This window comes from Sphaeroforma arctica (genome assembly GCF_001186125.1).
Source record: "Sphaeroforma arctica JP610 unplaced genomic scaffold supercont1.92, whole genome shotgun sequence".
Classification (NCBI taxonomy): Eukaryota; class Ichthyosporea; order Ichthyophonida; genus Sphaeroforma; species Sphaeroforma arctica.
In genome coordinates this window covers 44646-59471 of record NW_014040466.1, presented here as the reverse complement: position 1 = coordinate 59471, position 14826 = coordinate 44646, and the positions used below count along the sequence as shown (strand labels likewise).

The following is a 14826-nucleotide window of genomic DNA, read 5'->3' as shown; positions in this document are numbered from 1 at the left end:
TGTGTGTGTGTATGTGTGTGTGTGTGTGTGTGTTAGTATTATATATATATATATATATATATATATATATATATATATATATATATATATATATATATATCCAGTAATCTTCTTATCACCATTGAAAAGTTAGTTTGCGAAAATACTGTATTTTTGGTTTGTGGTAAGTATAGGATTTTTCGACGTGTTTGAAGAAGTAAAATAGCGGACAGTTGTATACGACAGGCTTACCGAGATTCAGCTGCCATGCGAGGATATTTCTTCTCGAGCGTTGGGATGAGAGTTAGTTGTTTGGGGTTAGTTTTTGTATCAAACCTTTCGTATACTCACTTGACTTGCGTGCATCGATACAAAGACCTAATACACTGTACCCGCAGGTAAGCTACAACCCGGGGGGACTCTAGTTCAAGGGACGGGCGGTAACACGGGCATTTCAATGGCCATGATAGCAGCCTCGAAGGGATACAAGTGTTACATAACAATACCAGAAAACATATCCACAGACAAGATCGGCATGCTAAAAATGCTTGGGGCGGAGGTCGAGGTAAGCGCAAACGCACCGTGTATATACTAGAACATAACATTGGCATGATTTACCTGCAACTGATTTTTTAACTTGGATGGTATTCTTCCTGTACGTGTGAATCTAAAGCTACTAGTATGATGACGTCAACCTTCTGATATCCCCTACTTTACTTCTACACCAATACCCAGTTACTCAAACCTGCTAATAAACCGTTTCTATATCCAGCATTGGTTTCTAGCGCTCGAACTTACCTCTCTTGAATGATGTACCCCTATGTTATATTAAAAATAGAGCTGCCCTTGTGTCCCATTTGGCGATGAACGACACTACATGGAGCGGGCGAAGAAGTACGCCGCAGAAACACCGGGAGCAGTACTTCCGGACCAGTTTGAGAATCTGGCCAATTCTGCGGTATGTTGGGCGTGCTTTGAGTCTTGTTGCATCTGAAAGGATTTGGAGAATCAGTTAGTTTGACTATGTAGATACTTGAATTACGTGCTTTGAGTCTTGTTGCATCTGAAAGGATTTGGATAATTGATTAGTTTGATGATGTAGATACTTGAATTATGTGCACATAGCAACCAATGCAAACTGAATGCATTCTAACTGTTGCCCTTGGATGAACTCTCTACTGGTGTATATACGCACTCTATTCGATTGCATCCTTTTATGTTTAAATCTGACCTTGCCACTTAATTCACTACCTGTGACAAATCTGCCCACATGTATTCATCCTTTTTACCACCCACACGTGTAGACAACCCTTGATTGACAACCACACTTATATGCTCACGCATGTCACCCCCAGCCTCACTTCTACACCACACAACCCTTGATTAACAAGCACACATCCATATACACCCATGTCACCCCCAGCCTCACTTCAACACCACACAACCCTTGATTAACAAGCACACATCCATATACACCCATGTCACACTCAGACTCACTATAGCACCACACAACCCTTGATTAACAAGCACACATCCATATATACCCACGTCACCCCCAAGCTCACTTCAACATCACACAACCCTTGATTAACAAGCACACATCCATATACACCTATGTCACCCCCAGGCTCACTTTAATACCACACAACCTTTGATTAACAAGCACACATCCATATACACCTATGTCACCCCCAGGCTCACTTTAATACCACACAACCTTTGATTAACAAGCACACATCATATACACCTATGTCACCCCCAGGCTCACTTCGACACTACAGGCCCGGAAATCTGGAGTCAACTCGGGGGAGGAAAAGGCGGTGTGAATGCGCAATTGGACGGCTTCGTATGTGCCGCGGGAACGGGTGGGACCATAGCGGGAGTGTCTCGATATCTCAAGATGCAGTGCGTCATGAACAGTTATGAGAAGCACAATCCGCACCAGAAGAGTGTGGCGACGTACCTCATAGACCCCACGGTATGGGTGTGGTGTGGTGTGGTGTGGTGGAGTGCGGAATGTTTGGGCTGCCCCACATATTCCTACTGTATCTTCGCTGCAGTAGCCAGTGTGGCCTTTGTATTAGTGTATCCAATAGTTGTGCAGACCATCTGCTACATATCTGGTAGGTTTATAGTTATGTGTGGTATGTATGGGCTGCATCACAGCTGTAGACCCTGTACCGCCTTGTTGCCTCGTAATCTGCAGTCGTCAGTGAGATTCGTCATAGTCCACCTTCAGTGCCGATCACATGGTGAATACGTAGACCAATATATTGGTTATGCATGGGGTCTGTAGGCGTCGCTAAACGTGAGTGCAACGCGACCCACTGTGTGTATACGTATGTTGTTATATATTTGTCTATAGCTATATACTCAAATATATATGTTCACGTTCTTGAAGTTTTTGGAACTTCATTAACTATATACCTGTCCCATTACGATGCATCCTTTGTGCGATGTAACACACTGTGTGTTCTATATAGGTTACCGCCGTTGTGTAGAACATCCATCACCATTATTTGTTTGTATCCCAGGGTTCCGGGCTCAAGTGCTTCGTTGAAGATGGCGTCTTCGCGTCGTCAGGTAGCTGCTTTATCGATGGTATTGGCATCTCACGCGAGACTGCAAACTTCAAGACAGCCAGTGTCGACGGGGCATTCAGGTACTATTTTAATTTTTTTACTTTGGGGGGCGATTTTGTGGTAGTATACTAGCCCAGCATGTATATATTTAATATATATATATATATATATGTGTGTGTGTGTGTGTGTGTGTGTGTGTGCGTGTACGTATATATATATATATATATATATATATATATATATATATATATCTATATCTATATATCTATATATATATATATAAATGCACCGATCTGCTGTATGGGCTTAAAATCGCTTTGACATCTATGTTCATTCTCATAATCAACATTCCTTCTACATCAAAACTGTGGCAATTTTATGTTCCAATTTTCTCTTCGTGAACGCTCCAACGTATCGTAACATCGCAAGTCTTCACATATGAGCCGTGCAATTTGCTTCTCCCTGGAGGGAGATGGGTAATTGCACCTAATTTACCATACCATTCTGGTACAACCAAGCATCTTACATCAAACTATGCCATAAAAGGAATAGGTACATGCCGAACGTATTTCTGGTACATTTGATGCATAAAAACTTCGGCACACATGTCAAGGTGATCACATTTGCAATAACCATATTTTGCGATACATGTCCGCAGCGAATTTTACTCGCCACTAGATAGTATATATATATATATTGGAATCTTCATTGATGCGCAGTTATTATACCCTTGCAAGCGACTGCATAGGTGTACCCAGGCACATGCACCCCCATATAAAAATCTCGCCAAGTTAAAAACAACCAGAACAGACAGGTAGATAACGCAAGCAAAATTCATCCATTAGTGCTGTACTATGACGCAAGCAAATTCAGCTATTAGTCCTTTACTATAACGCAAGCAAAATTCATCCATTAGTGCTGTATAACGCAAGCAAAATTCATACATTAGTGCTGTACTATAACGCAAGCAAAATTCATCCATTAGTGCTGTATAACGCAAGCAAAATTCATACATTAGTGTTGTACTATAACGCAAGCAAAATTCATCCATTAGTGCTCTATAACGCAAGCAAAATTCATCCATTCGTGCTGTACTATGACACAAGCAAATTCAGCTATTAGCGCTGTACTATACCGCAAGCAAAATTCATCCATTAGTGCTGTACTATAACGCAAGCATGTTCAGCTATTAGTGCTGCACACTCTTTCAGGGGCAATGATACGGAGGCTGTTGAAATGGCACACTTTCTGCTGAGAAATGAGGGCTTGTTCGTCGGTCCCTCCGCCGCCCTCAACTGTGTGGGTGCCGTGAAACTCGTCCGACGTCTCGCAAAACAGTGGCCTACTACGAAGGTGTGTTGAAATCGGATTTAGCCGAGGGTCGCAATTTGATGTGTTGTCCCAATATTGGCAGGCCTGATATTTGAATTTAGACATGGATGCACCGAAACACTACACTCCTCCACTATGGGGTCGTGCCCGAATTGTTCCTCGCACCTTTAACCCGTTTAGCATATCTCTCGCTGCTGGACGAATTTGTTCTCCTGTTTTACTGTACTACGGCTTTACCACGGTGATCAGGGATAGCCAAATATTAAAAAACTTTACACTGTCCAAACGCCAAAAGTTTTGTTTGACAATCTTTTTTTGAAATATAAATTTGTGATCTCCCTCCGATAATTCAATTCCTGAATCTGTTTTCTGGCCACACTAAATATGAAGGGAGCGAGTACGGTGCACGAGGGAGCGGAGGCGAAAATCCCTATCACTGTGTGTACAATACTATGCGACAGTGGGGAGAGGTACAGAGCTACAACGTTCAATAGCGAATGGCTGGAGGAGAAAGGCCTAACGCCTACATTCGAAGGACGCGACATCTCGTTCGTCAAACAGGAATAGGTGTATGGAAATTAATAACAAATGCAAATACTTGTACGACCATAGTATCATATTATTATCACTAATGTATTGTGATTTTGTTGTTTGAATTCCGTCCGTCGCTAGCAGGTTGTTCATGTAATGCAGTAGAGCGCGAGGGATAGACATTGTACAATGAATGCGATTGGCGTGCTGGGTGCGCAATTAATCCAAAAATAAATAAATAGCCTCCTAAATTAGATACAATACCATGAAAGTTAAACTGTTGGCGAAGCTATAAAACTAAACAGTCATAATTTTGATCGACTACCAGTCCGTCCTATTGCATCTCCACGACTACTGCACTACCAAGCACTTTATGCTCGTTCCATTTCGAACATACCTTCACATCGACAGGCGTACCACCACTGGATGCCCTTCACATCGACAGGCGTACCACCACTGGATGCCATTTACGACGACTTGCTCGCACGTCATGAGTCTTTCCTTTCCTTTCATCGGTATAAACCAGAATTACCAAAATAGTCATGTATATCAACTGTTTATTTGCTTAGATACTGCAAAATACTAAAATCAGCACAGGACTACTCTCGTTCTCATCGCCACGGCCCCGTGCATTACACCGCTTATTTTGGGTACTCTTATGTGTCAATTTTTATAGACGTTTCTTCTAAAGTTAGACGGAGCGCTGGCCAATCAACCGTTATCATCTTAACCAATACCCACCCACACGTGTATCCTGTGAAGCCAAATACAAAGTTCGAGCTCTGACTCCAGATATGAAATGGCATTGTCAATCACCCTACCTACATCACACTCCCTCTTACCACACGGCTCGCGCGTGGATTTCCAGTCGAGACTGAAGCACCGTTGCGCGGACGGCCCAAAGAGGAGGCGCGTGAGATGGAACCCTGGAAGTGGGGGTTGACCACATCCTTCTGTACAAAGAACACGGGCTTCTCCTCGTCCATAACGTACTGTAACACCATCTTGATCAGATCCATGGGCACATACCATATAATGCACCAGATCCAGGAGATCAGCACCCAGATTCCGCACCCCAACAAGGATGCATTGAACCTACTCTCGTTATCTCCGGGAATGGGTGCGGCTGCGGTGTAGTCCTCGCAGTACACACATAACTGCGATGGGTCGGGTCGTTCGTAGCCATCGAACCCAAAGCCAGCGATAAGTGAAGACACTACCTGAGAGAATATGAAGGCCGCCAAGATGGACATACCTGGTCTATCCATCCACGAGATTTTAGACGTGCGTGTGATGAAGATCAGAGCCATGCCACTGATGGACACCTGACTGTACATCAACGCACGAAGTCGACTCTGTCGCTCCCAGGTGACTTCGGTAACGCACAACGTGTAGGCTTGGGTTCCGGCTGTGATGATTGCGCCCGTGGTGGCGTCAGTTTGTGTCAGGCAGTAGTTCGATGAGTCTGTGTAGTACAGTGATGGTGAAAGGTTCAGAGCTGACCCGCCCTCGAAGAAGTTGGTGTGTGACGCAACATAGAAGAGGACCCAGGAGGACAGGGTTAGGTATAGGCCGTAGATAAGTCCCGCAATAAACAGCTTCTTCAGGAACCACGCATCCGGGTTATGGTTGGGTGAAACACGATCTTTGGACAGTGAAATCATGGCACCATCATTGAAGATAGCCAGCAGCACAATCAGGATGGTGGGGAAGTACCAGTTGTAGATGGTGGTCAGTAGACCGAAGGTGAAGCAGATACGGAACGTCATGGCGATGGTGTACTGTTATGATAGAGGAGGGGGATGGGGGGAGGAGAGGTAAACGTGAGTAATTATGATCGTAAACTAGCTCGGTTTAACATGCATGATATTAGATTTCGTTAGCGTGAAACACACGTAGTAATACCCGGCATGCACAGGCAAATAGGAGGCATTTAAACGAAGACTTCAAAAACATAAATCCTCAGTCTCTGATACATTGTCACTCCAAACAAGCAAATAAGTATACTGCGCATACATGCAAATATTGCGACAATTTAGTGAACACTTCACACGGAGAGAATAATTCAGTCAAGTCTGTATCCGTACCTTGGCGTATGACTTCATTCTTCCGAAGATCTTCCTGGCTTCGATAATCGCATGGATGATCACACCAAGTCCACTTTCTGTTAGTACGATATCCGATGCCGCCCGGGCGGCGTCAGTAGCGTCTGCAACGGCAATTCCAATGTCAGCCTTCTTCAAAGCCGGGGCATCGTTCACCCCATCACCAGTCATTGCTGTGATGTGGCCCATCTTCTGTAAGCGAGCGACAATCTCGTACTTATGTTCAGGGAAAACCTCAGCGAAGCCGTCAGCTTGTTCGATGAGATCGTCGAGTGTGAGAGCTCCTTTAATAAGTTTGTGTTCGCCATGCCCCTCGTTGAGTACCTCGGTTGTGTACATGTTTGTTCCCATACCTAGTTGTCTGGCTGTCTCAATACCGATGGGAAGCTGATCTCCTGTAATCATCTTGACTCCAATACCCAATTCAATGCACTTCTCGATCGTGTCTTTGGTATCATGACGAGGGGGGTCGAAAATAGGAATAAGTCCCACAAACTCCCATTTCTCACTGTCTTCGCCCATTGATTTGCCGACTCCCAAAGCCTAAAACCGAAATAGCAAGTCAGTTAGTTTAAAAGAACCGCGTTGTGTTTGCCGTAGATTGTTCTGTCGGATGAATGTGCTGCTCACTACTTCAGATATACGAACTATTGATGCTGCTAAGCAGGGGTTGTAAAAGAGGATCCTTGACAGAATGCGCAACGCATTCTTCTAGAGATAACCGATTGTGATTCTGTCTTGTAAAATTCAATGTCATCTACGAGCTATTGATGCTACTAGACATAGGCGGAGAACATTGGTCCATCTGCCGTAAATTTCTATAGCTTGTAGAGACTGTAGAGATAGCTGGGTGGGATGCTACATCTATACACATTTGTATCACTCGGCGCCCTAAAGATTCTAATTGGCTCTTGTATGAGCATCAGTACCTTTTTCCTTTAGTCATACGCACGTTATTCTTTAGCGAAGGATAAATGCCGCGAACACTACGACAAGACCGTATACAACTTACCCGATAACCACGTCCAGCGTACTCCAGAATAGTGTCCTCGAATTGGTTCTTAATCTCTTCGTAGTTGTGAGCCATTTTCAAGATCACCTGCGGAGCGCCCTTGGTGCAGCGAAATATTTCACTGCCGTCTTTGGGTTTGATAGTCGCGATTGTCCGCTTGTCGTTCGGGTTGAATGGTACATACTTGATGCATGTGTAGTTGTCCCAAAGTGTATCTTTCCCGTCGTATGCCTCGTGACAGCACAGATCAATTGGTTCTTCGTTCTCTATTTTAGCTCCCAATGCACCATAGAGGCAAATATCGCCTTGTGTGAATCCTGCGCTCTCTTGAGCTTTCAAGTTCGGCTTGTCCACACTCAGTTGATTGAGAGTAAGTGTTCCAGTCTTGTCTGAGCACAACATATCCATGCCGGCCATTTCTTCAATGGCAGTTAAGCGTGATACGATTGCCCCATGCTTGGCGAGAGCACTGGCACCCAGTGCGAGCGTGACGGACAGCACCGTGGGCATTGCAATAGGGATGCCTCCCACGATGATAACTAGCAGATTGGATAGTGTAGGACACGAGCCTTGGCTCCCGAGAGAACACCCATGATCGTAGTGACCAAACTGAACACCCAGCTCAATGACAGCCCAGAATATAATGGTTATAATGCAAGTTGCACCAATGGTTGTCATGACCTGCTGCAAATGCCCAGGATTCTCGGTACCATTTATGAGTGCAGCCGCTTTTCCAAAAAAAGAATTGGCACCGGTTGCGTAAACCAATCCACGTGTTTCACCCTGCTTCACAGTTGAACCGGAATAGGCGCATTCTCCAACAAATCTTTTAACTGGCAATGACTCGCCCGTTAGTGCTGCCTGATCAATCTGACATGGCTCTTGGTGATCCTCCCCGAGCAATTTAATATCTGCGGGAATTACATCCCCTAACCGTACCAGGATCACATCACCGGGGACGAGATTTATCGCTTCAATTGTGACTATAGCTCCATCTCGGTACACCTTAGCCTTTGGTGCCAGTGACGCTGCAAGTGCGGAAATAGCATCACCAGCTGCAGCCTCCTCCTTGTAACCGATCGCGGCATTTAGTAACAGGAGGATAATGATAAGAACGAAGTCTACGTAATCTAATAAAATGATTGACAGTATGGCAGCAACCTCCATAGCCCAACTTAAAGGATTCCATAGGAACTTGAAAAACTCCCATAGTTTGTTCTTCTCAACAGTGGGCAATGCATTTGGTCCATATTGTTGCAGTCTTTGTTCATACTCTTTAGTAGTAAGACCATCCTTACTCGATTCTAACTTACGCAGAGCTGCTTCTTGGGTTAAGTTTTTGTAGTCATTGTCTCCGCCGTCGCCTGTAGCCATGGGAACATCAACCGATGTGGGCTTAGGGGGCTCACAATTAGGTAAATCATGGATACTTGGATCCTTTTTTATAGTTAATTCCTCTCCAGCTGTAGTTTTAGGCTCTGGATGTAGCTCCTCTGCCGCAGCTGAGACGGGTTCATCCACAATAGCTTCATCCCGTGCGTCGGTTGGCTCTGTAGTATTAGAAGCAGTCGTCAATCCGTTGACTACGTTGGTATCGGTGATCGCCGAATCCGAGCCGGCGTCTGGTGTTTCGTTTGCCATCGTGAGATACTTTTGTGATCTCAGCAAGCTGCGCTCCTAACTCCTATAGCTATTGCAAATCCAGAAGGCTTTCTTTTTGTGCACACAGTTTACAACTGAATGTATGAGGGCGACCACTAAGAATATATATATCCGCTTACATAGTTGACCATGCTCTGGTGTTGTTTTAGACTTTTCGAAACTGACAAGGTATGTCGTATAAATAAAGTCGTTTTGGCAAATTCAATACTGTAAATATGTAAGTACAGTCGTACTGGATGTTATTTTAATTCGCGTAGCTCCCGGGCCCTTCGGCGGCCTCGGGCCAATAACATCCTTTGGGAGAGTAGTTGTACTATTTATTTATTTTATTATCTAACCAACTCCCCATTTATTTATCACTGTCTGACAATGTCACGATATTTACTAAATAGCGGCTTAGCCTCTGTATGTCTGTTTTTTAAATATGTATTTAGAAGGCTATGGGTCTCATCACTTTTTTCTTTCTTTTTAAAACAAACCATATATCTGCGTGTGGACTCTGCAGAGTCTGCACTCGCGACTGCAGCTCCAGCCTTCACTGACTGCAAGCCTTCTGTCTTCATTTCTAATTTTTGTTTTTTGAAAAACAACAATACAAAAAGCTCTTTCTATTTTTAGGACGCACCGTTTTTCATAGTTTTATAATATATTTTTTATTGGATTCTGGTTCTCACTCTGCTCTGGATAAAATCTACTATTTTTGGTTGTTTTTTTAGCAAAACAACATCGTTGTTGTGTGTTTTTTTTTTAACAAAATATGTTTTCTTTTGTTTTGTTGTTGTAAAATATTAAAAATTAAATATTTGTTTGATTTCAGAAGGCTATGAAATATTTGGCGAATATCCCCCTGTGGGCCTCTCGACTGACCGACAGTCATCACTGACATCAGCGCCGGACTGGCGGACCTTTTTTTCTTCTTTTTTTTCATAACCTTCTAAATTATTTATTTTAGATTTTTATTCAGAAAGTCTGACGTCCGTGATTTTGCTGAAAACTTGAAAAGGGTCGTTGTCCTTTCCGCCGAAGCGCCGCCTTGGCCGGCTGGCCCCTGGCCTGCTGACCCTACTCTACAGAGGTCCCGGTGACCTAGACTCATTGGGCCCTCGCTTTAAGCTTTTGCGTCGAATTTACACCCTTTCTTGCGTGCTGGACAGAGAGAACGCGCGCGACTGATGGTAAATATTTATCACTGAAAGCGTAAGCTTGTAAGTGTAGTCGTCAAAATGATCCTAGATTCTAATTTGAACCAGTATATATATACCTGAACATTTATGTCTAAAACCCCAATTTGATGCAGGGGTTTTTTTCTAGCACAAAACACAGTAGTTTTCTCAATTTCCAATTTTAAAATATGTACCTCGTCAGAGGCTCAGGCCTCACTGTCCCATTTTGATTTTGATTTTTAGGCTTTTGATACTAATAAAAAACTCAAAAATTCAAAAATTCAACCCATTTAGTATCGAGGACTCGAGGGAGTCCTCGACGGCCCGCGACCGGGGGTTAAAACTAGACATGTATTTGACCGGTTAGATATACCTTGTTGATGTCATGTATGTCATCTAAATTTAGGACATTTGTCGTAAATAAATCTGAAAAACAGACTGATATTTTCTGTTCTATATTATATTCAAATTGACCTAGAATCTGGTACAGATCAAATTAATCTGCAACCGATGTCGAATTGTAAATCGTTTGTATATAAATAGAGACGATTTGCACTCGAAAATTGGAGTAATTTTATACTGAAAACACAATTTTACAGAAATATTATCAGTTTGTACCACCAAGGTTGAAAACAGGTCGTTATTTTTTCTACAGGTGCTTCTAAATACACGTCATACATACGCAAAATTGAAAACTTTTAAGCCAAAGATAAAACATGAACTTCAGAAACCCATTGGTTCAATAATGTCGGCAAATTATACAAGACAAAACCAGTAAAAATAAATGCGACCGGCAAATTGTACATGACAAAAAAATGTAAACGACATAAAAATTAAAACCCGAATTCTTGGCACCTATGAATTGGCTATATTTTTTAAAAAAACAAATTGTCTTTTTTTATTGCACATGACAAAAAACACAATGCGACCGGCAAATTTTACATGACATAAAAACCGAATTAGAGTCCTATTGGATATTTGCATCCGAGGGCTCATGTTGAAAATAACCGCGTTCTTTGTCCAATAGGACCGTAGGTGTAAAAAAAATCACGGCACAACTCTTTGCTGCCTACGACTCGGTGGCTCGGTAAACAGACTTGTTGCACCTCTCGGCTCGCCCTTTGTCGACGAAAGGGCCGCCTAGAGAGGCTCGAACCTCCCGACACAAAAAAAGGACTCGCCTCAGCAAATTTCTCTTGAACAAAACGTTTTACTCCTACGGTCATATTGGAAAAAAAGTGCTGACTTTTCTGGGGATCCGAGATCGGGAACCTAATGTCGATTAAATTTTACCAAAAAAGCATAAATGCCAGAATCCAGATGAGCAAAATCAAACACTTCTTTTTCAAATCACATTTTTGATCTCGGGATTCTAGTAATCTAGTCGTTCTACAACCTAAACTTTATTACTAGAGTATATATATATATATATATGAAATATTACTGGGCGCGAACTGCGAGTACAATCAGCAAACTATCAGGCCTCAAAATTCGTTGTTTTCATTGCTGTAAGATCTGATATCAAAATTGACCAATCTTGCAAAATGGCTTAATGCAAACTATGTAGGTCTCGACTCTCGAGTCTCGACACTCAAATACTAGTAGTTCAAACGTTACAGAAAATCGCCATTAGGCTGCAATTTTTTATTCAATGCATATAAAACCTGTTTCGAACTTTCGACTTCCAGTGATCCAATCTAAAATCGTTATAAAATTTTAAAATTTACATCCTACTTCATTGGAATGTGAGCATTGTGAGGTAAATTTATATTCTTATAGTTTTATTTCTACAAAAAAGGTTTCATTTCTATTTTTTTTGTAAGTAATAAAATCCTGAAGGTCTCAGTAAATATATAATAAAACACGGCTGGTACGCCGCGGGGATGAAAACGCTTAATTATAGAGGTAATTTATTTTGTGCGCCGAACAAAAACAAAATTATACAAATAAATGTGGAGTCTTTCCTTCAGAAATAAGGAGGGACTCCATGGGGGTCTACAAATGGGTCAAATAACGTCACCGACAATTTTTAGCGTCACCGACGGTTTTAAGCGTCACCGACGTTTTTTGGGGACGGACAAAAAATCGGAGATAATGTTGACAGGGACTTAGAAAATTTTACGCTTTCAGTAATAAATATATAGTACACTCGTCGTGTGCGGTAAGACATCCAGCACCGCGATTGACCTTTCCTGGACAACGCGGGCGGGTTCGGACAGTCGGTACCCTTGGACATTCTGTCCGAAGCCCAAACGTCTAAAGAGATTTTTACTCTCCCCCGGGCAACAAGTACACGCAACTTGACATGCGAAATCTGAATGATGGAAGGTAATTCCGTCGAGGCAAGCCGTTTGCATGGAGTGTGAAAGGGTAGTAGCCACATGATTGCGATCTCTGGCGATACCGCGCCAGTATATGCGATTGACGACCAAGGCAAAGATTGTCACTGCATATTGCGGCAATGGGGGATGACCATCATTGCATTGTCAACAAACGTCTTCAATCCAAACAGAGTTATTTCCGCTTATTCTTCAGAGAGACAAAATTCTTTCAGCGATGGATGTGCATATGCGACTCTACAGGGATAGAGATATACAGTCTCACCGCTTGTAGATCATGTTGTAAGAACAGTAGACTCCCAATAGTAGAAGCACATACAAAACTTATTTTCTAAACGTATAAACTTTAAACGTTATCCAGTGAAAATGCTGGGACAGATACGTCGAAACATAATTGCAAGACTTATAATTCATTATATCGGTCCCCGAACTAGTAAGTGGTAACTATTCTCGTCCATGTGAGTCTGACCCAGTTGATTGAAAAAGATTACAAATCAGCATTATCTAGCAATACTCCACGCATAAACTTCTTCATTTTTCTTTGTCGCACACCTTATTAGCACCTTGCGTCTGAGGTTTATAAATTACAGCCATCATATGACATGTGCCTGTAACGAGAATCAGTGTCTTCATAACACCTTCTGTAGCCTCACTACTGGCTGCAACGAGTAGTAGTGTCATCACAACATATTCTGGATCCTCACTACCGTTGTCAGTACTTATTATGTTGACCTGCTAGAATCAGCGAAACATTTATAGATCCTCTTCGCTACAGTTTGAATTGATACATGATCCAAGAAATATAATACGCTATATCGTGAAGCAAGATCAAACATGTGACAGACATACTCATATTTTGTATGTTCAGACATGGACTGCTCAACAAAATCAATGATAGCCCAGTGTGACGGCTCATTGTATTTTAAATACTCTTTTTACAGGCGCAAATTTGCTGCGTTCTATCTGTTTAATTTTTCAATCATTTCATATGTTGTAGATACACTTCAAACGAATATATTAATTAAAATTCAAGTGTAAAATTACGTACATTTGCAATATTTTTCAGTTCTAATCTTATTCATATACTCAAAGGCATGACTCTGCCTTCACCATTTCAGAAACGTACTATTGCAGTCTTTTTCAGTTCTAATCGTATCCATATACTCAAAAGCATGACTCTGCCTTCTGTACCATTTTAGAATACCTTTCTCAAATTATTTCACTGCGTCATCCTTTAGACTTGAAGACTTTTCGACCCAATCTCAATAGAAGATTTTGAGGCAAGTATCCGATCAACGTTTGATTTAACCATCAGTTGGTTATATGATCATATATAACATGAAAGTTGCTCCTCAGCTACTTAAGAGGTTTGTTCTTGTGTGCTTCGTAAGCAACTTCTCTGTTTGAGCGTATCTTCTTGTAGAATGCCTTCGATAGCAATGCACTTTTCTTTGATTGTGTGGAATCAGATCATACCTCAGTAACATGTACTGCCGGTCCTTGTGATGCCTTGGTTTCTATTTGAGGCCTGGTAGTGAGAGTGGTATTTTGTATTATTCAATATTGCGTCTGAACGATTCAGATGGCGTCTACTTGGTTGTTCCAACAAGTAGTATATCTGGCTACCGGGGCAGAAAGGGGAGAGACAGCCGTCGGTGCGGTAGTCGAGCAATGTGAACATGTACGTATTCGTTACAATCATAGCACAGAGCCGGATTGGTGTAGACTCGAAGCAGCGATTGAAGCTGTCGTGTCTGGCTGTGTCTCGGTTTGAGGTTGGCGGTTTACCCATAACCAGTGTAAACTTCGATGGAAATTACTAGGTTTCAAACTATATTAAAGTAAAATACAATTTAGTCAGTTAGGATTTAGCAGTGGTAGCTTGTGTAAGAATGATCGGGACTGCCTCTTGTTAAGAGCCTAAATATCCTCGGTCACACAGGGCGTACCTCTAGCTGTTCTTTATTGAATAATTTTCACTAGAAGTACTAAGTGTTCATGACCACATGCATAATTTATAGATAGACATAATAACGTAAGTCACGTTTATACATTAGCTGATATAAATAAAGTTCCATCTGAAGAAAAGTTAAAAAAAGAAAAGACTTATTGGATTTGGAG

General features: G+C 42.1%; 2 protein-coding genes across 2 annotated transcripts in view; one reads left to right on the top strand and one right to left on the bottom strand.

Annotated features, from left to right (window-relative positions):
* Positions 1-4665, top strand: part of SARC_02116 (hypothetical protein) — a 5888-nt gene extending 1223 nt beyond the window's left edge. Inside the window, exons 2-7 of the mRNA XM_014304132.1 lie at positions 378-544; positions 818-937; positions 1742-1957; positions 2514-2641; positions 3773-3914; positions 4284-4665. Of these exons, the coding sequence (XP_014159607.1) occupies positions 378-544; positions 818-937; positions 1742-1957; positions 2514-2641; positions 3773-3914; positions 4284-4460 (950 nt within the window). The 3' untranslated portion in view covers positions 4461-4665. The remainder of the gene's footprint in view (positions 1-377; positions 545-817; positions 938-1741; positions 1958-2513; positions 2642-3772; positions 3915-4283) is intronic.
* A 166-nt stretch (positions 4666-4831) lies between these two features.
* SARC_02115 (plasma-membrane proton-efflux P-type ATPase) lies at positions 4832-9270 on the bottom strand. Its single transcript, XM_014304131.1, has 3 exons — positions 7542-9270; positions 6512-7072; positions 4832-6205 (listed from the first exon to the last, which is right to left on the bottom strand). The coding sequence occupies exons 1-3, from the start codon at positions 9180-9182 to the stop codon at positions 5246-5248; spliced, it is 3162 nt and encodes a 1053-aa protein (XP_014159606.1). The 5' UTR covers positions 9183-9270; the 3' UTR covers positions 4832-5245.
* Between the last annotated feature and the right edge of the window lie 5556 nt (positions 9271-14826).